The following is a 21,277-nucleotide window of genomic DNA, read 5'->3' as shown; positions in this document are numbered from 1 at the left end:
ATATATCTTTTTTTTTCATTAAGTTATAATCTACAAGGCCTGAGATTAACATGTCCCTTGTTAAAAAAAAATGTATATATTGTCATTATACAGTGAAAATAATATGATTTCACACAAGCTCTCAGAGAAAGAGAAAGAGAGAGAGAGAGAGAGAAATAGCGACATCTGTTCAGGAATCAACTGTCAGTACTGATGTTTATATCTACAAATAAATCGAGTGGTCGTTCAAGAATATGATCAGACATAACCGAAAACGGCTGACACTAAGCTGACACAAAAACGTCAAACAAAGCAGCGATAATAGCGCGTATTTTTAACGCATAGTATCGCAGAGCACGCGCTCACCGTACTGTACCTACAAGCAGACATATTACGACCATGAGCACCGTAGATCGGTAAAGTAGGTTAAGATGTCAGGCTTAGACTTTGGCAACACGCCATCAACCCCTAGACCCCATTCGTTCTGAAAGGGCCAACAATGCTGAGTCCACGGCGAGTTCTTTAAGGAGGGGGGCGGGGGGCGGAATTTATGGACAGAAAACCACAGTTGTTCTGGCTTCGCGCTGTTGTTTAGCTGGACTGCTGGTGAGGAGGACTGTAAGCTATAGTGCTATAAAATCAGAAGACTGTAAGCTATAGTACTATAGCATCAGAAGAGGACTGTAAACTGTAGCACTAATTGAATCAGAAGACGATTGTAAACCATAGTACTATAGAATCAGAGAAGGACTGTAACCTATAGTACTAATAGAATCAGGAGAGGACCATAAACTATAGCACTATAGAACCAGAAAAGGTGACCCATTGAAACACTGTAATAGCTATGCCGATTTCATCTTTAACAGTTATTGCAATATTCATGCAAGCCTCATCGGCTGCGTCGTCTCCGATCGCCCTAGACGCATTCGAAGTCTCTCCTCATCAGATCGAGAGACAACTGGACGAGCTACTAGAACTTTTCGAGGTGGAGTGGGAGCTGGTGAAGAAAGACCTCGAAAAGGACTTCGAGTCCCTTCCGAGGAAAGTCGAGGAGAGAGAAACTAACGGTGTAGCTGACAATGGAAGCCTCCAAGACGCTCCAAGAACGTCACTCGGAGACTCTCCAGTGGGCGGGGATGACCACAGAGCAGCAGCAGCGTGGGCGGTGGGCGAGACCAATTGGCGTCGGGGGAGACGACAGGCGCCGCCCAACACCATCTACAGGCGCCCTCAGGCGCCACCACGACCCTGCAGGAGGAAGGACGGCACCAGCGCCGTCTTCACCGGCAGCAACGCCATGTCTTACATCAGCTTCCTGGCCAACGTCATGGCGCTCGTTCTCAACATCAACAACAACGTCAATAACAACAACAACAACAACAACATCAACAGCAACAACAACATCGACAACAACAACGCTAACTTGAACATCAATAGCAACAATGTTAACCAGGTGAGACTTATTTGTACTTTAATTGCACCTCGTGTTGTCCATTTTCCTTTAGAACCAGATCAGGTTCTCGGGCAGGACATTAATATTACAAATTCTGGTTCATGAATATGCTGATTAAAATAGCTAATATGTTATAGAATGAGGACGATCACGCCTACGCTAATAATTAGTCCAGAAAAAATAAATAAATAGATAGATAAATAAAAAAATAAATAAATAAATGAAAATCTCTGAGCTTTGTGTATATGTAGATTATTTTTCTCTTTTATTTAAAAAAAAAAACACTTTAAAAAGGTCTTTTTACAATAAATCCATATACAATAAATGTAATTTATGTACAGAATCAATAAATTTATTTATATTTTTCTATAGCTCAACATACTTGAATTTACTATGTATATACACACATATACCCCATACCTATACACTGTATATACATACTCATTTCACCTATACCTATGTATGTTGTATATGTAGATTGAAGGTGCCCAGGGCTGTGTTGTGGGACGGTACGTAACGTCCCTTGTGTAGGCAGCTTCCGTCTCAGACTTTAGTATTATTATCTTTAGTACACTAAAGATAATTAATACGATAATAGAAGTCGTCACTTCAATCTGAAAAATAGTGTTATAAATTACTGGAGCGTTCCTTTTCTCCTCAGGTTAATTATCTTTTATTTTTATGGGGATATTATTTAAGTTTTAAGTGCTTGAAGATTGTTTATCAAGAGCCAGCAGGAAAAATGAAAAGCACCAGTACCCAGCGCTTTCGTGTATTCTTGATACACCTCATCAGGGTACAATATATAAAAGAATAAAAAACAGCTTCGAAATATGACAAGTAAACATACAAACAAAAAAAGCAAAATATAGAACAATCAAACAGCCCAGTCAAGAAGCAAACGGAATTACTAAGCAGTGAATTACATAGTTACGAAGTTGTCAACAATCCATTTCATAAGCCAGTTATCTTGTTTATATTGTCCGTTGCTAATATTAAAAACACTACTATTTTATTAAAGGCATCGTGTGTTGCAGGTCAACATTATGCCACCAGGGGGCAGGCGCCGTAGGCGAAGGAATTCCGATGCCCAAAAATCATTGACCTGTCAGCCTCGCGACAAAGGGTAAGGCTTTAACGTTTTCTATAAAAGAGATCTATTGGGATGGCTTCTTTTCCTGTCCGCCTTCAGATCTTCAAAACTGCTGAGGCTAGAGGGCTGCAAATTGGTATGTTGATCATCCACCCTCCGATCATCAAACGTACCGAATTGCAGCCCTCTAGCCTCAGTAGCTTTTGTTTTCTTGAAGGTTAAAGTTAACTATAATCGTACGTCTGGGAACGATATAGGCTAGCCACGGTCTTGATTATACAGATAACTTGATTGCGCCGAAAAACGTCGGCGCATATTTTTTTATTTTTTCACTTTTGCATGTGGAAATGTCTGGGTCATTTTTGAATAATTTAACAGTATATGGTTGAAATTTCAACGGTTACCATACGATGGAAGAAGACGAACAACCATTTCTGTTATTTCTGCTTCCAACACTAAGGGAATAAAACACGTTTAAATTTTTTTTTTTTTTATCAGTGTGATTTTATACTTGTGTGGTGGCGAACTCTTGCATGGCATATCGTTTTGAGTGTCATCATTTTTTTTGATGAAATTTTTTTTTTTTTTTTTTTTTTTTTTTGTTTTTTGTTTTTTTTTTTTTTTTTTTTTTTTTTTTTTTTTTTTTTTTTTTTTTTTAAATCAATCTTTGCATCCACCTGCTAACAGAAATATTAGTTCACCAGTCACAAAGATCATTATATTATAACTGAGGTTTTAACCTTTTCTTGAAGAAATTCTAGTCCACCCTAGATTATAACATCGATAAGGAACGAAGCCGCTAAATAAGAATACAAATCCTCCAGTTTCTCAATCCCACCTGTTCTAAAGAACTCAAGAAAGTTAACAAAATGAATAAACCTAAAATACAAAGCTGGTTTCAGATGATTATTGAAAGGAGTCATTCAAGTTACCTGAAGAAGAATGACGAGACAACCCAACATAAATTTCTAATGAATTGCTATTCAATTTTTTTCTATCTTTTATTAAAAAATATCACATTCATTACATAATAGGTAGGATGTTACATAATATTACCAAATTAAATATACATACAATATTTACAGATTACTATGGGTTAGAAAGAACTAGAAGTCAAAGTCAAAGTCAAAGTGCTTTTTGCTAAACAGATTTGCAATTTTTTCTTTATGCTATTCAAAGTGAACAGTAAAACAGAACATTGCAGAGCACCTCGACCGCATAATCTATGCAATAACGTGCAAAACTTGCTCGGAAGCCAAAAAGTTTTATTTGTTAATACAGCAAAAACCCGTAATTCTTATATAAAGGCGTTACCTTCTTCCTCCCAGTTCACTTAAATTTAGGTTAGCGTGAGGAGGGAAAGATGACCGCAGTGCAGAATCCATAAAGAAAATGGAAATTCCTGTTAGATATCTCTCATAGCGTGTCCGCTTTAGCCTAAGTCTGTCGCTACTGCTCTGCGGATGCGAATGTGCTTTGTGTTCGCAAACCTGACATTTGTTCATAGCATATTCAAATGTACAATGATATCACAGCATTCTTGAAAGGCTTGTCTCCTCCGATGTGTTATAGTAGATTCACATCAACCGTGTATCTGATGATGTCCAGGCCAGTCTCTTACGACGCTCCTAATTGGCTGTTGATAAGCCAATCACAGGGCTGGAAACTCTCCTCAGACCTCAGTCTATCTCGAGAGTTCACATAGACAGGATGTATATTCCACCTCTTCTGAAGGATACGTCTTTTAAAAGTATCCCTCAGGAGAGGTGGAACATACATCCTACCTATGTGAACTCTCTAGAGAGAGACTGAGGAGAGTTTCCAGCCCTGTGATTGGCTTATCAACAGCCAATCAGGAGCGTCGTAAGGAACTGGCCTAGACATCATCAGATGCATGGTTGATGTGAATCTACTGTAGCACATTGGAGGTGACGCGTAGATGGATTCATACCGGGTTGCCTGGATGAGGATGGTAGTTGTTCCCCAGTGTAGATTACTAAAAAAAAAATTACTCGTTTACAAAGTACTATTTCTAGAATTATTAGAGAAGTTGCCCTTTTCAAAGTTTCTTTAAAAATTTTAAATAGCTGTATTCTACTATCTGCAAGAATCTGGCTTGCTTGTATGTGACTGATTCTCTATTTTTATCTTCATTCTCGTTAGAGATTGATTACTTTGCGAAATAATTCAACATGAGTCCTGGAATTGATATTTATGTTATTAGATGGTTCATTAAACAATCAGCATGTATTTAAGTACATAGACTCGAATATTCAACAAATATTGAAGTATATAGACTTGAATAATCAGCCAATATTTAAGTTTATAGTAGACTTGAATATTCAGCCAATTTGTATTCATCATTTATGTAATAAAAAACAATCATATCGCATTATTTGGAACACTTCAATTTGTCCACTGTTATAGTGGTTAGTGTCGTGGAATGTCACTCACATGTGGTGGGCTCGCGCCTCCCCAAGGCCGATGAGAAATCACTAGTTCTGTATCATGATCAGTTACTGATGCAGTGTGGGGTCTGGTGTGGGAGGAAGTTGAAACCAACTTAAAATTCAAGTCTTTGGAAGCTTGAATTTTAAGTCAGTGGCCCCTTTGGTGTGCTTGATCCATGTGAGTAGGTTTCATCTACTGAAATAAAAGAATAATGATAATAATAACTTATCAAATGTCCTTCTTCCACTTTTCAGAATGGTGGAACTTGTGCTCGACACAGCAGTGAAGGAGGCTTGGAGATCTTTATCCATAGAAGCTCAAGTTATGTGAAGCACCTCTCCAACATGATCTCATATTTAGGGAGGATGATATTGTATTTCTATAAATTATTGGTCTTTTTTGTGTGAATAAAAGGACAAGACAAAATTGTTTCCTTTTTTGAACATTTTATGGTTATCAGCTACTGCCATTACAGTTATAAGTATGTATTAAGAGCATAGCGTGTGCTAGAATATGAAGGTTGGAGAGTGGCCGGTTTGATGTAAAATTTAGTGTGGGAAAAGGATGTGGTTTGTCAGCAAGACTTTAGGATTTTTACGAAAGGAGCAATAAATGCAGTAAGGGAATTATTATTGCTAGCAATTTACCAATCCTTACTATAAGCATATTCATCTGCTGCTTCATATAAGTGACTCGTTAGTGTTTTTTAACTATTATGTATTATAAATGCGTTAAGTAACTAAGTCTACGGGCATAACCAGCCCCGTTTCACGGGCAGAACCAGCTCCATTTCAGGGAATCCCTTCGCACCCCCACCCCCTTCGGAGTCGGGGGTGGTAGAATGAAACACCATTATAACCCATCTTATGAGTCCACACTATAACCTTGCCAAGTTTCATGCCCATCTGGCCAGCCGTCTGGCCGTGATTGAATGACAGACGGACGGACAGACATAACGCCCATTATATTATAGCAAGATTATAGAGTACGTTAGTGTGATGCAATCAACCACCGCTCTCTGGGCCACTTGTCTCTTTTTTAAACGGCCAGAAAATCGTTAATAGCGGAGAGTCAGCACTGAGACGCATATATTTTGATTAATAAAAATACAAATATATACAATATCATGTAAGAAAATACTTGTTGATCATCAAGAAAATTAAATGACAGCAGCTAAGCTACGGTACTCTGTTTTTCAGATGTAAACCTATTCATATGGAACTCGTTCACCAGAGAGGCCACTGACTTGAAATTCTTGAAGCTTCCAAAGAATATTAAGGCGTTCATTAAGGAAGAAGTAAGAGGATGTAAAGGGAAATACAGGAAGAAGAGATACCACTTATTAAAAAAAAGAAATTAATAAATTAACAAATATATAAAAATGTATTAAAATGCAATGAGAATAGTATAAGGGTAGTAATGCATTACACCTTTGCTTGAATTTCTGAAGAAGTTCCAATTGCACAACATCCTCTGGGAGGCTGAATGTTCCTCAGTCCAACGGTGCTAGGAGGAATAAAGGACCTCAGGAACTTTGTGAAGTTCGACAGCGAGGCACAATTATTGCATATTGGTGCTTCTGTTCAGCGAAATCTGCTCTTGGCAGATGCAAAATTGAGGCGTTCACAATATTAATGGTCTCCAGGGGCTGATTTAAAAAAAAAATCTGAGAAAAACGCGTTTGTAAATTGGCATTTTCAAACACGCATATCACCACCCTTGTTAGATAATGGGATTTTCGACCACTTTGGCGTCTACATATGCAAGTACGCTTTTCCATGGGTAAAGTAGGATATTTTTAGAAGACTTTGGAGCCAAGAAAAAAAAAAAAAAGATTGCGACTTGGAGCTCTGGGGACCCTTCATATTGTGAACGCCTCAATTGTAGATCAGACACAGGATGTGAAAACTGGCTGATGTTTTTATACCTATGGGATGTTACCGGTTGATGATACCAAAAAGACAGTGCAGAGACTGGTGCAAGTCTCAAACTGTTCATTTGAGAAAGCTTCAAGTGTCTAATAACAAAGAAAAGGTTATGACACGAAATGGAAGCCATAAGATGGATGTCGTGGGGTTGTAAGAGGAGTTCCTTTAATATGCAAAACAAGTTATACCCCGTAACGGATTAGTGCCGTCAGTGCACCTCGCATGATGTACTGTAGGCATTAGTTAAGAGTCTTTGCAGCGTCCCTTCGGCCACTAGCTGCAACCTCTTTCATGCCTTTTACCGTACATCCTTTCATATTCTCTTCCTTCCATCATGCTATTGTTTCATAGTGCAAACTGCGAAGTTTACTTCCTGTTACACCTTACAAACCTTTCTACTCTCAATTTCCCTTTCAGCGCTGAGTGACCTTATAGGCCTTAGAGCCTGGCCTTTGGCCTAAATTCCTACAGTCAGTTCTGGCTGAACTATATTTTTTCTTGATAAATGATCTCTCTCTCTCTCTCTCTCTCTCACACACACACAAACTTACACATCTAGTAGGCCTATCGTTGGAGTTTCCCATTCCACGTCGTACGTTTTCTCTGAAGAAAGAGATTGCCACTGATTTGAAGATCCTTGGCGCTTCTATATTCTTGCTTACCTTTACAGTTATTGTAGCTACGTGGAACAGTCAAACTGCAGGAGTTCTCCCGGTCGACAGCGTAACAATCTTCACTCGTAGTTTGGAAATACTGTTGTGTTTCGTTTCGTGTAAGAACAGTGTTAGGTAAGTCATAAGTAGTTTTGGAGGTTTGTAAGTATATTTTCATTGTTACTTGATGTAAGTTTTGAAGGCTTGCTTATTTTCAGTGTGACTTGATATAAGTTTTGAAGGCTTCTCTATTTTCTGTGTGACTGGAGTCATTCGGCTCGAGTTGTAGGCATTAATTTTTTATATAATTGTTTGAATTTTGTATATTTTAAGATTTTTTTTTTATATACTTTTAATAGTGTCTCAAAGCATTTGTGAAAGTAAGTTCTTGTGGCAACTGCCTAAGTTTCTAGTTTTCATGCAATTCTCATAACTTACTCTTTAAACAAATTACTCTTTAAGTTTCTTTTAATAAGATATTTATCAATTTCAGGATTCCTCATCTTGAGGCCTTAGTGTTCTGATAGCAGCCTGGACCAACTCCTCGCGGATAATTGGTAATTATTTTTGCTTCTGAACCGCCAGGTGAGTTATGGCTTATACAGTTTCGACGTTCTTATTAATTTCTTGCATGCTAAATCCTCCCCCATCAGGGGCGGCGCCCCTGTCGGGGGAGGATACCCTCCGAAAGCTTACGATAGACTTCTGTCTATCGTAAGCTGGGAGGGGCATGCGCCTATTGAAACCTAGACTTAATTTAAAGTTTTACTTTATCATTAACATTAATTTAGCTCTTAACTTTAATTGGTTAATAATGGAGTAGTCATTTATTTTGTGACCTGACTTGTAAGGATGAGTATTACTTAAAATGTTGCATGGCTAATAGCAAGACCTAATTTTAGGGTTGACGTTATCAAGAACATTTAGCTCTAATTTTATATGGTTAATTATGGAAAACTCATTTTTGTCTTAACTTTTAAGGATGAGTATTACTTAAAAGGTAGTATAATAGCAAGCTTAAAAGCTAATATAATAGCAAAGTACGTGACAAGATACTGTGTTCGTCCCATTTTGACGCTGTAATCTCTTTCAGGTCCGGTGGTTATCAAGATTAAATTGGAGCACAACAGTTTGCCATAATTCTCGAGTATTTGTTACCACACTGAAGATATCTTGATAACCGGTTTTTTTCAACAATTTGTTCCTCGCACTTAGCGATGGAGTTTTGAAGATAAGTTCAAACTAGTCTACTCGGGCATACCAACGCTGACTGCTGATAATCTAAGTTTGAAATTGCTGATAATCTAAGTTTGAAATAAAGGGTAGAAGCAGAGTATGTTATAGCAGTGAATAAATTTCGAAAAGTCTATTCTGCAGATTATATTCATTATTGTACCCAGGGTTAATTTGATAGAGGATATTAGTATAGTATTTGTTTTTCTTTAATTTGGGCATTGTTAGGTCATCCTGGGGAAGGTCGGATGCTTTTCATACGGAGTTCCTAGTTCAATGAGACGTAAACACACCATATTACTAACTTAATTCACGTTAAATTCAGAATTTTTATGAATGCGAAACGAGGAAACTTATTTCTAAGGTTGGCTATAGGAAGTATTGATGCTACCTAGCAGTGGTCGCCAACCTTTTGTATTTCCTGGCAATAATCCTTATAATTTTAAATGTGGCGGAACACTAATTTAACATTTTAAAAAGGTAAATAAGTGTTATATAATAATCATCGGAAAAACTATTACTATTCGGAAAAACTATTACTATTAATATCAAATACACCTGTTAGATGGTAAACTTAAATTAATTGACTTAAGTAATACAAATTTTAGTGTGATATGTTCTTGCTTGTTTGAAGTTTTGTTGATTTTTGGCTTCAATGACTTGACTACAAGACTAGGCTGTTTTCATTTGGAGCAGAGATACAAATTTTATGACAAATCTAGCATCAAAAATGCTAAAGTGGCAATACTGGGTTCTGTCTTCTGTGCAATTTGTATCATTGTATCAGGGTTTCCCTAAGGATTAGGGCGCTGAATGGTCCCTCGGCTCCGGCTATGTGCCAAGAATTTTATAATCTAATCTAATCTAACGATTAGGAAAATCCCAATTTTTTCTGCGGACCATCAAAGATTTTTTCACGGAACACCAGTGGTCCGTGGACCACCGGTTGGCGACCGCTGAGTACATAGGACACATGAATTGTCTTAAAAAAACTAATGTTTTTGTTTTACTGTCATCGGTGAAGAATTAAGCTAAGTTGGGTCATTGCGGTCCGCCATATTGGGTCTTTTGAGTCTGGTCTAAGACAAGTATGTCTAACTTTCATTCAGTTTTACTGTACCTCCATTTAAATTTTTAAAATAAATTTCATCCTCTCCTAGCAATTGATTCATAGCGAAACTGAGGTTTTCCTCTTGTTACACCTTTAAGACCTTTTTACTGCCAATATCTGTCTCATCGCTGAATGACCTCTTCTGTCAAAGTTCTAGACCGTTGGTCTAAATTCTATATTCCAATCCATTATTTTCTATAAATGTCCAACCACCCCAACTCGTTGTCTTAACCAATGCAATATATTCTGGAAGCCCAATCGTGTAATGAGACTGCCACATCAGGCCCGTACCTCTTGATTTTTTTTTAGAGGCAGAGGGGGGAGGGGGTTCGTTTTTCCTAAAACTGGACCTCTTCTTCCATAAGTCATTGCATATATAGGTATATACACGATGAAATACTTGAAAATGTTATTTTAGTTATATGAAGAAGGAAAATTAGGTATGTAAGGTCTATGCCCTTCTACCCGATTAGATGTTACTCAAAGTACTAATGACTTTTGGTTAACAGAATATTACTTACAACGTTGAAAGTTTGCACTGAAATTCAAGAATATTAACTCGGTTCTATTGATTGATTCATTTATTATGTTAACGATAACATGCATATTACTTGTTATATACTCTGACTTAACAAAACAAACAAATTACTTTGTAAGTACAGTTCAATGAAAAGGATGGTCACAGAAAATATGGACTTCCAGAAATTGGGGGTGGGGGGTCGTTCGACATCCCCTTCCCCTCCCCCCCTCGGTACGGGCCTGCACGTATAGTAATAGTTAAGAATGAATTTCGGTTAAGACTGAATTCCTTTAACTCCGGTCATGGTTTTTTAAATTTAAATTTGCAACCTCCCAAACACAGCATTATCACTACAGTAGGCAATTGGCTATTTGTGTTAGGATGGTACTTTCCAACGGACATTAATGATCTTAACCTCTGATGATGTTAGGTTGTGGGAAGTAACGAATACCCGCTTGTTTGTGAATGCAAAAGATTGAAGAGGTGCGAAAAAGATAACCCACTCATTCTCCATCTGCAAAGCTCATTGCGAAGTGTCTACAGAAGTCATACTCGTTAAAGTCACATTCTTAAGTCCTCCAAGTCACCTCTATTTGATCTTGACTCAAACGTAAATCACATTCGAGCCTGAGGTTAATATATATGTCATATTATATATTGAGTTGCCTAAAATGAAATGTCTTAGAGTCTAAAGGAAGTAGGACTGATGAGAGTAGGCGAACATTACCGAAATTGACAAAAAGGTCAGAAAAAGCTTAAAGTTGAGAGAGCGAGTGGAAAAAAGCAAAATTTACGTAGACCTCGAAAGTCTCTTGAAGTGGGATAAATAAAACTTAGAATAGACATGTATGATAGACGTAAACAGTCCAGGATACATGAGATGTAAGTAACAAGTAAGTAAACGCACGGTCTAGGTATATCTAGACTGTGTGTATACGAAGGGGGTGAGCTGCGCAGCCGACTTGGATTTTAGTGAATAGATGATGAACTTGTATATCTATATCTATATCTATATCTATCTATATCTATATCTATATATATATCTATATCTACATATATATACATATATATATATGTATACAGAAGCTATGCAGTACGATGTCGTACCTATAAGTAAATGGGGATATAATCCACAATGATGTAAAATCCTTATGTAGTTCTATATAGATATATATATATATATTCCTTATAAAGTAAATTAAACCTTTCGACCATCAGGTGTGGTTGGTCTTGTTTACTAAAATGTATATCGTCTAAATATATATATACATACATATATATATATATATACATATATTATAATATTTAATATATATATATTCTATATATATTATTATATATATATAAAAAATATATATATATATAATTTAGATTTATAACTACATAAGGATTTTACTTCATTGTGGATTATATCTCCATATATATAGATAATCATCACACGCATTACCAGAGAGAGAGAGAGAGAGAGAGAGAGAGAGAGAGGTAATTACATAAAGGTTTATATGAGTTTTAACTGAACGAAGAAGTCACGACTTGTGTCGTCCTTTCCGCTCCAAATCCTGACTTCTCCGGCGCGCCCAAAGGTTCTGGTACTATAATATCCTTCGTCAGTAAACCTCTGATCATAGTTATAGAGGCACTTTCGTTGTTTCTACGTACACTCGACCTTCTTGTTTCGGTGCCTCTTTCCCTGGGGTGATATAAAAGCTACGGAAAGCTGTAGCAGTCCTTTCCTTATCCTTACATCACTTCTTGCTCAGTCATTCCCTACTTGTGTCGGGAAAATCACGTTCTGAGCGTTAGCGTAAGCAGGGACGGGCGGAAAGATCTCCTCTCGAGTAACGGAAAGGCAGTCCTGAAGGGTGGAGGACCACCCAGTATGACCTGACAGCGATATCAGTACAGAGCAGCGCTTCAACGGGTGAGCATCATTTTCATAACACACCATTCTGCAGACGGGACTCTGTGATTATTCTTATCCGATTCGGATGTTGTGATTTCCCCTTCTTGATTGGCAGAGCGGATCCGCTGTGAATATCCAAGTTCATTTGGAGCGTCAGTGAAAACTCATAGAATTAATCTGTCAGTAATGTAAGGTTTTATCATTGAATAAGGTTGAGAATTTACAAATGAGGTCGATTCTAACTTGTGCCTGATAATAGAAACCGAAATTTTCATGAGCATTCTGAGAGAATTTTTCCCCAGGGACTCAGCCTACACATGGACAAGATGCACGGAGTTTTAGCAGTGTTTTTAATCATGACTCTCTGCATAGTCACTGCAAATGAAGAACCACAAGGCCTAGAGGCCTACCCAGAATTAGGACATTCAGGTGAGCCAGATTTAAATGGGTCAAAGGAGGATCAAAGAAGTGATCTTACAGGCATGTCAGATTCCCTTATTGCCGACAAAAACACCAGCATCGAGGTACTAGAAGGTGACAGTGTTCAGAAATCAACATTGAAGGCTGTTGTCCCAGAGATTCCGGGAGCAGAGACAGTGAGCAATCCAGAGGAGGATCCAGAGGAGGATTCCAGGTCGACCGTGACAGACCAACACTCAGGAGGAATCACGATCGAAGGCGACAGTATTCGACGCGGTTCGTTAGGGAAAATATCTCACACGTTCTTCGCAAAAGTTAATACTGGGATTTTTGTGAATACAGGGGAAAACAGGACCGCTACTCCTTCTGTCCGTCCTACAGGAACAGAAGTTGACCCGACGGTACTACCAAAGGACGTGAATCAAAAGGATACTGAAAAGGACGAAGAGCCTAAAGAAAATGACAAAGTAAAGGCAAAATCCAATGACACATTAGAACGATCTGAGCTTTATAACCGTGAACCGGTGCCCATCACTTTTCAACATCATCACAGAGACACCAGTGGCTGTGCACATCAGTCATGTGGTTTCCCTGTCAGTGGAAGGGAAGATGATGATACATTTATAGAGAATAATGAAGATGAGCCAAAAATCTCTGTCAGAATGTTGATGGCTCCAACAGACGAGTATTTTTATATGAGTTCTGACACACTGCAGGACTTGTGGCAAAATCACATTAATGCTGACTCTTCCTTGCCACTGGACATCATTGAAACCTCTGCAGATGAACTAATTGAGTATTACCAACTTCCTCCTGACCCAGATTTCATTGTGCCTGTGATGACATCTCCCCCAGAGACGAATGATGAACGTGTCCACCAATATGTGCAGACTCCTGAACATATGCCACAACAGCCTGTTTTTGACACTGCACAGAATAAAGAAGGTTTGCCTGATGAATCACATTATTCCATTAATTTCCCCAATCAGCAGGTCCTTCCAACAGTTGCACCTGGGGTCTTTGACCAAGTCCTTCCTAGACCACCAATATATTATGACGCGCCAACTGTTCTTCAGGGACTGTATCCGATGCCTATTTACACTACTCCAGCATATACTCAGATGACAGGATCTTCCAGCAATGTAATTAGAAACTATATTCAACAGCCACCTGAGTATCGCAATATCCCCTCTAGTTCTATCAGTGGCCTTCAGTTTCACCCAGGTGCCATCAACCAGACTCTCCTCTCGATGGGCATCAATAACATTCTTGAAAATGTACCACCTAGTTTTGTTATACACAGCCCAACAGATATGCCAACCCTGCAGCTTATAAACGCAGTCACCGGAATTATACCAGGTCTAATGATGGAGCATGGGAGTGGATCTTATTTTCCAGATATCTATGGCCGAGGAAGTCATGTTAGATATCCTGAAAGAGAGTCCCCACTGATGCCTCAACCAGCAACCCCAGCTAACGGTGGGGGAATTATGGAAACGCCAAAATGGGAGAGAGATGACCCATTAGTTCACACAATTACAGATGATACGGGTGACACACACCTCATTATCAGAATCAAGAGTCCCTCCACAACCACAACGAAGCAACCTGTAACAGTAGTCAATGTTCCTGATACCAATCGATATTCAGAAATCACGTTGGAAGACGGAAAGAAGATCTTTATCCGATTTCAAGATGAAAAAAAGGAAGACTCTCCTATTCAGCCTCCAGCAACACAGCCTTCTAATCCTCCACAAGAAACGTTTACCCAAAATTACGTTAGGAATGATCCCAATCAGAAAATAAGGCCAATGAGGCCAAGGGTCTCTGGAAAACCTAAAAGAAGAATCCCCTCTCAGTCAAGGCCTGCTCATGATCGATTTAGCTCCACGGGTCTTGCTGACATGGCAGAGGAGACTGATCGGATATTCATCAATGCAAACCTTAAAAATCTACTGAATAAGGGAGCTGTGGGAGGCATATTAAACAAGGGGGTTCAAGGAAGTGGATATGGTACGGGAAATACGGGAAGTACATATAATACAGGATATGGAGGAGCGTCATCTGGAATGGGGGATAAGGCAAACACATATGGGATGGGGAATACTGGAAATTCACCTGGGATGCAAAACTATGGAACTACTTATGGATCTGGGGGAAAAGGGAATATTTTCAATAAAGGAGGCCTGACTAACTTAGGAGGAAAGTTTGATATAGGAGGATTGGGAAATGTTTTTAACGACCTAAAGAAAAATAATCCTTTTACCAGGGGAAACTTACAAAATATACTTAACAAATTGAACAAAGGCAGTCCATTTGGTAGTGGGGGTCTTGGCAGTTTGACAGACAAATTCAGTACAGGGAACCTTTTTGACAAAGGAAGCCTCGATAACATTAAAAGTGAGATCACAAACAGTGTCAGTCAAGTTCAGAACAAGTTCCAGAAATTAGTAGGTCCTCTACAGACGCAAGTTGACACTTCCTTCGAGTCCGCAGTGGGATTTCTGCAGATGTTCTTCAGCCACGTTATTCCAGGAGATTACTACGAGAATGTCCTGACAATTTTAGCAATTCTCGCTTTCATAGCTTTTGTTACCGTGAGGCTGTCTCTGATGTTCAACTCTCTCGGCTCTTCAGTTACCTTCGGTCTCTTTGGTAGAGCAGAAGAAGTCTTGAACAGCATCAGGGAAAGCGACCAAGTACAAGTGATGGAAGACCTGGCATCCGATGTCTACAAATCTATCGAACTCTGGGCTCAAGAGAACCTAGAAATGCCCAGTAGTGGAATATCCAACCTCTTCTTCATCGACAAGATAACGGGCCTTTTCGGTTTTGGCAAGAGCTCGAAGGAAACTACTTACAGCAACGTTAACGGAAGCAACTTGGTCAAGAAAACGTTGCTCACTCCTCATAACGAATCACTGCCTGAGGAATCCACGAAGCATAATCTGACTGCAGAGATATTTGAAGAGCTGGATGCTGCAGCGCGTCTAGGATCAACTCTAGTAGACCTGACTTGGAGGACGGGTGGCCACCATTCACCAGTCACAGAGACCTCGTGCCTTCAGCGACCATTGTGTGATCTCAACGCAATCAGCGACCAAGAGGGTGGTCTCAGTAGCCTTCTCATACCCCTTGCAAGGTAGGGCGTGGACCATTCGGTCAAAACAGCTTTGCTGTAAAGCACCTTAATTTTTCTAACTAACCTCTTTGCCTTCTCTGTCACGGGTATTTAGGTAGAAATTTTAAGTGGTTCACATCAAAGACCTAACAACATAATTTAGAGAATAATTTCCAAAAACTAATATATTAAGAAAACTACAAATGTAAACTCATTTCCACATAACAACAGGTTGCTAAATCCATCTAGTATATTAACTGAGTAATCCTTACATTCCTTAGTTTAGACTATAGAATAAAACCTTTTATATTTGAACCTTAAAAAATATCTGACATTTTAATTCAAAGATGAAATTCCTGCAAATATTCGATATTATTGAAATTCACCTTTTAATTACTAGGAGAGCTTCTGTTTCCATCGAAGCACTGATAAATGCAACCACAGCAGTGGAGTCTCTTTTCATATCCGGTCCCTGATTTCAGCACTGGTGTGTCCTGGATGACTCGGCCGTCAGATGACGTCTTCGCCTTTCTGGAAATCTTCCGCCCATTGTGGTTGAGCAATACCATCCGTCAAGGGGAAGGCTGCAGACGCATTCACCCTTGCAAGCATCTCACGTAAACCAGATAACCAACAACGTCATATCCTGAGGTCATGTTCTACTTGAGTATAATTGACTCGCAAGAAGATTAACTGATAACGTCGTATCCTGAGGTCAAGTCCCACTTGAACAGGATTGACTTACTAGAAGATTAACCAATAACATCATATCCTGAGGTCGAGTTCTACTTGAACGTGATTGACTCACTAGAAGTTTGGCTGATTTCGAAATGGACGCTGAAAATACGGATGTGTTTGAATATCTTGATGGGGGTGGGTAACAAATGTGGGTGTCTTTCTTGGTATATATATTTAATGGGCAAGTCTTTTTCTCTTGGTGAAATGTTTAGTTTCTCTGCTGGTAACGTTCAAACGTCTTATGACTGATTTCCTCTGTTATCGACGTCAAACATTGCGGAAGATTTGGAACAGTTAACATGGTGTGATGAGTTCAGCTTTAAACAAGAACATATATTTTCTGATAAACTATATATACGAATTTCTTCCTGGGATGACTGAAATTTTTATATTGCTGTTACTGTCTTTAATGCATTAAACTATCGAGACGTTTTGTTTTTATGTATCATTCCTACCATGATCTGCATATTGGTTTACAGATAATGTATTGAAAGACATAAATATATATGTGTATGCATATCGTCATATTTGAAATAAAACATCACTACGGGACCCAGTGTAAGAAGAACAATCTGTCCTTATTCAAAGCAGTCTGGTTCTCTTTGAGCAAAGGGATATCGTATAGCACCTTTGAAAGTGCAAGACATACACATAATTATATGGTCATTTAATGTACAAGTGAATGCTCGTGCCATGACAGTAAGTGGTACCGCTTCAGTGGCGTGGTCGGTTTGGTCTTGGCCTGCCACCTCGGCGGCCGCGAGTTCAATTCTCGGGCATTCCATTGAGGGGTGAGAGATGTGTATTTCTGGTGACAGAAGTTCACTCTCGACCTGGTTTGGAAGTCAGGTATAAAGCCGTTGGTCCCGTTGCTGAATAACCACTGGTTCCAGGCAACGTAAAAACACCATACAAACAAACAAACAAACCACAAAATTGCTGTTCTGTAAAATACCAAAATGGTTCGGTATTCTGTATAACTTGTCCCAAGGCAAAGAGATGGTCAGAAGGTGATAGTGAACCATTTGGAATGAAGATATACCCACAAAATGGCAGATTTTTTTTTCTTCTTTTGCTGGAAGCCAGAGATTGTCACTCTTACCATACTAAACTGGTAAATATAGCTCCTTATATAGAGTGAAATTCCCCAAACAGCATGTGAGTTGTAAAATCTATGGGTTTTGAATGCCCTGTCTGGCATTAAATTTAGCGAGAACAATGAAAAGAAATGAAAAGGCAGATTTTTCATGAGAAAAACGAAAAATTCATCAATGGGCAGACTAAGTGGATCTGAGTTGACCTAAAATGCACGAAAGACCTGAAATGGAAAAGATCGTCATATATAAGAGTTAACAAAGTAGCAAGATAGTCATGGTCCTGATAGGGGTTTATTTGGATGATTCGTTGTCGCCAAAACTGGTGGTACAGCATGTAGGGTTATTGAAGCCTGTCTTCAAAGGAGGGATATTTGCAGTCAGAAACAGGAGAAAAAGTGCGGATGCAAAGCGGAGTTAGCTACTCCGAGGTGCTAGTACTAAACACCGGATGGTAAATATAAAGTTGGATGCCGCATGAGGGGTTAGTACTCAACATGGCGTCTCGAGGAGCAGAGATTTTAATTGAGGGGGTGGGGCAAAGCGAGCCTAATCAGCTTTTTTTTTTTAGCTATTTTATTTTATTTTTTATTTATTTATTTATTTTTTTTTGAAGCCACATGAGCAAGGTATTTCAGCAAAAATGATATACTCCCACTACTGTTTGTTTATCTCATCATCACTGGTAGCTATTATAGTAGACAGACAAGGATCAAGAAACGTAATATTTCCGAGAAATTTTATATACTTACGATTGCACATTTAAAGAGAAAACTTGCTGTTTCTTCTTGGGGCTTGGAGGTTAAGGGGGCCAAGTTAAGGCTGGGGGGGCAGCAGTTGCCATCCCCCAAGTCCCCCTTAAATGACGCCCCTTCCTAGGAGCTTCCGCTATGTTTAGTTCTAGAGCCAAAAATATGTTTGCAGGTGTCGCGGATTCAGAACTAAAACCCTGTTCAGAAAGCGCGACCAAACATGCCATCAAAAGAGCGGCGTTTGTTTCGTCTTCACCAGATTTCACTGAGGAAATATTCTTTCAACACAGAAGGTTAAAGAAGAGTCTGGCAATACAAGCCCACACACGAAGTCAGACAAGAAACTGAACTTGTAGACTGGCCATTTCCATGTAATATATTCCTTAGATTATGTCAAATTTCAGACACTTCCTGAGACAGCATGGGATGCACTTTTCTCCTTTGCCCAAATAAGGGCTCCCCATTCTTCTTGTAAAGTCATCAAGCTGATGCTCAGACGCTGAAGAAGGAGAGTTCAGGGCAAGTTCAACGATGGACTTCATCTGTCTTTCAGTACTTGTTGCATCCTTTGGCTCCAATGTGCAACATAGCAATGACACTGTCTTCTTCTAAACGAAACCTCTCGCATATCTGACAAGGAAAGTTGTGACAAGGACATTTAAGCAGATGTCTGACCGAAACCTGCTTTCATTTTTCCCTAGATTGTCTTTTTCAGGACTTTTTGTAGTACATTATTTTCAAGAATTCGGAGATTTTCACATTTTCCTTATCTTTCAAGATCTTGAAAGATAATGAGCAAGGGACAACAGACGATCAAATTTGGCCAACGCGATTGTGGTACAAATGTCAGCCCCTCTTTTGATGTAAAAAAAAATGAAAAAATAAAAAAAATAAAAGCTAGCTTTCGCGAAGAACTCGACGCGCTTATGACACCCGCGCTTTCGTAAAACGCTGTGTCTTCTTCGAGTAGTCAACAACTATAGTTACTATTTGTCTGTCCGCTATCAAAATGTGAATGGAAAATTCCCACTTCCTGGTTATCGCCTTTCCATATCAAGAGAGAGAGAGAGAGAGAGAGAGAGAGAGAGAGAGAGAGAGAGAAGACGTGACTAACGAAGCCGATAAGATTAGCACCTGTAGTGAGACTCCCATGCGCTCCTATAGCGGATGATAGCTATCATAGTCAATATAGGATGACGGATAAGCCGTGGGTGGGGCCGATATGGATGATGCTTTGCTGGGTATACAGTTAGTCCTCAGAGAGAGAGAGAGAGAGAGAGAGAGAGAGAGAGAGAGAGAGAGAGAGCCCCGCGTCACTCTGTTACGCTAGGCGAGCTACGCAGATAAGTAACTGTTTGGTTTTAAAAGGCAATATTCTCCACTCAACGATTCTTTGCAATATATTGCTACCGTGGAAGGCTAAAACAGCTCTCCTTGTGCTTTTACCAACTGATTTGCATCTTCATGTATTCGGTTATTTATTTATTGATTTAGCTTATTTCAAATACCTGTTCTCTTTTTTCTGCATTTCCTTATTATCTTAGGTCATATTTTTTAGTGAACGCCATACCAATTAAAAGCTTGAATTTCAAACTCGCCCAAGTAGGTTCATTTAGGTTTCTTCCACATGAATAGGATTCATCATCTGAAATAATAATAATAATAATAATAATAATAATAATAATAATAATAACAGAGAAAACAGATAAACTGTTCTGAATATGTACATATTTATTGATAAAATATATGTACATAATTGTAACACAACAGCGGAATTGTCTCTCTATTTTAAGACTTATGCTACAGTGAGTCTTTTTAATGCAATAATAATAATAATAATAATAATAATAATAGTAATAATAATAATAATAAGTGAGGTGATAAGGTGAGGAGCGGCCTGTCCTGGGAGATATCGAGAGAAGATGAATATTTCCAGTTTTTTCGGAGACAACTGCAAAAAAAAAAAAAAAAAAAAAAAAAAAAAGTCAAACGGCTGGTGTGCCGTTACAGAGGAGACTTTATCTCGCGTGCATAATAGCAATCGTCTTATGCGTCCTCCATATGGTAATACGGTAACGTGAGGAGGAGGCCACGCGTGTTCATTTTCAACTCGGCGGTTGATAATATAGGGTTGTACTGTAGCCACACGTGCGAGTCATCATCTTCTCTGTATACTGTGTGATTTTGAACAGCTTCGAAAGCTATGTAGAGGCAGCATCTACTAATGAAGCTGAGAAAGACTTCCAGTGTGATTTAGCTAAACGCACTGAGTGAACTTCATTTGCGTTAGATTTCCATCTGCTTATTATTATTATTTTTTTTTTTTTTTTTTTTTTTTTTTTTTTTTTTTTTTTTTTTTTTTTTTGCTCTATCACAGTCCTCCAATTCGACTGGGTGATATTTATAGTGTGGGGTTCCGGTTGCATCCTGCCTCCTTAGGAGTCCATCACTCTTCTTACTATGTGTGCCGTTTCTAGGATCACACTCTTCTGCATGAGTCCTGGAGCTACTTCAGCCTCTAGTTTTTCTAGATTCCTTTTCAGGGATCTTGGGATCGTGCCTAGTGCTCCCTATGATTATGGGTACGATTTCCACTGGCATATCCCATATCCTTCTTATTTCTATTTTCAGATCTTGATACTTATCCAATTTTTCCCTCTCTTTCTCTTCAACTCTGGTGTCCCATGGTATTGCGACATCAATGAGTGATACTTTCTTCTTGAATTTGTCAATCAACGTCACGTCTGGTCTGTTTGCACGTATCACCCTATCCGTTCTGATACCATAGTCCCAGAGGATCTTTGCCTGATCGTTTTTCTATCACTCCT

At 38.9% G+C, this 21,277-nt stretch overlaps 1 protein-coding gene and 1 long non-coding RNA gene across 3 annotated transcripts; both read left to right on the top strand.

Moving 5' to 3' along the window:
- The first annotated feature begins 476 nt into the window (after positions 1-476).
- Positions 477-5,402, top strand: LOC135203299 (bifunctional glycosyltransferase pgtA-like). Of its 2 annotated transcripts, none has more exons than XR_010311906.1 (3): positions 477-1,432; positions 2,454-2,558; positions 5,231-5,254. XR_010311906.1 is itself a non-coding variant. In XM_064233049.1 (3 exons), the coding sequence occupies exons 1-3, from the start codon at positions 824-826 to the stop codon at positions 5,304-5,306; spliced, it is 774 nt and encodes a 257-aa protein (XP_064089119.1). In that variant the 5' UTR covers positions 509-823; the 3' UTR covers positions 5,307-5,402. The 2 variants fall into 2 exon arrangements, 1 of the variants encoding a protein (XP_064089119.1); XM_064233049.1 differs by having other exon boundaries at positions 509-1,432; positions 2,470-2,558; positions 5,231-5,402.
- Positions 5,403-8,048: 2,646 nt separating this feature from the next.
- LOC135203298 (uncharacterized) lies at positions 8,049-8,924 on the top strand. The gene is made up of 2 exons (XR_010311905.1): positions 8,049-8,142; positions 8,651-8,924. It is a non-coding gene; the product is annotated as an uncharacterized LOC135203298 (long non-coding RNA).
- Positions 8,925-21,277: the final 12,353 nt, after the last annotated feature.

Source organism: Macrobrachium nipponense, chromosome 36 (genome assembly GCF_015104395.2).
Source record: "Macrobrachium nipponense isolate FS-2020 chromosome 36, ASM1510439v2, whole genome shotgun sequence".
Lineage (NCBI taxonomy): Eukaryota > Metazoa > Arthropoda > Malacostraca > Decapoda > Palaemonidae > Macrobrachium > Macrobrachium nipponense.
Note: the sequence above shows the minus strand (reverse complement) of the source record. Positions and strands in the feature narration are given on the sequence as shown.

Bases quoted from the DNA above. Each gene is read 5' to 3' on its own strand.
- LOC135203299 (XM_064233049.1), top strand. From the start codon at position 824: ATGCCGATTTCATCTTTAACAGTTATTGCAATATTCATGCAAGCCTCA. The intron at 1,433-2,469 runs GTGAGACTTATT...CGTGTGTTGCAG, and splicing joins ATAGCAACAATGTTAACCAG to GTCAACATTATGCCACCAGG. The intron at 2,559-5,230 runs GTAAGGCTTTAA...TCCACTTTTCAG, and splicing joins TGTCAGCCTCGCGACAAAGG to AATGGTGGAACTTGTGCTCG.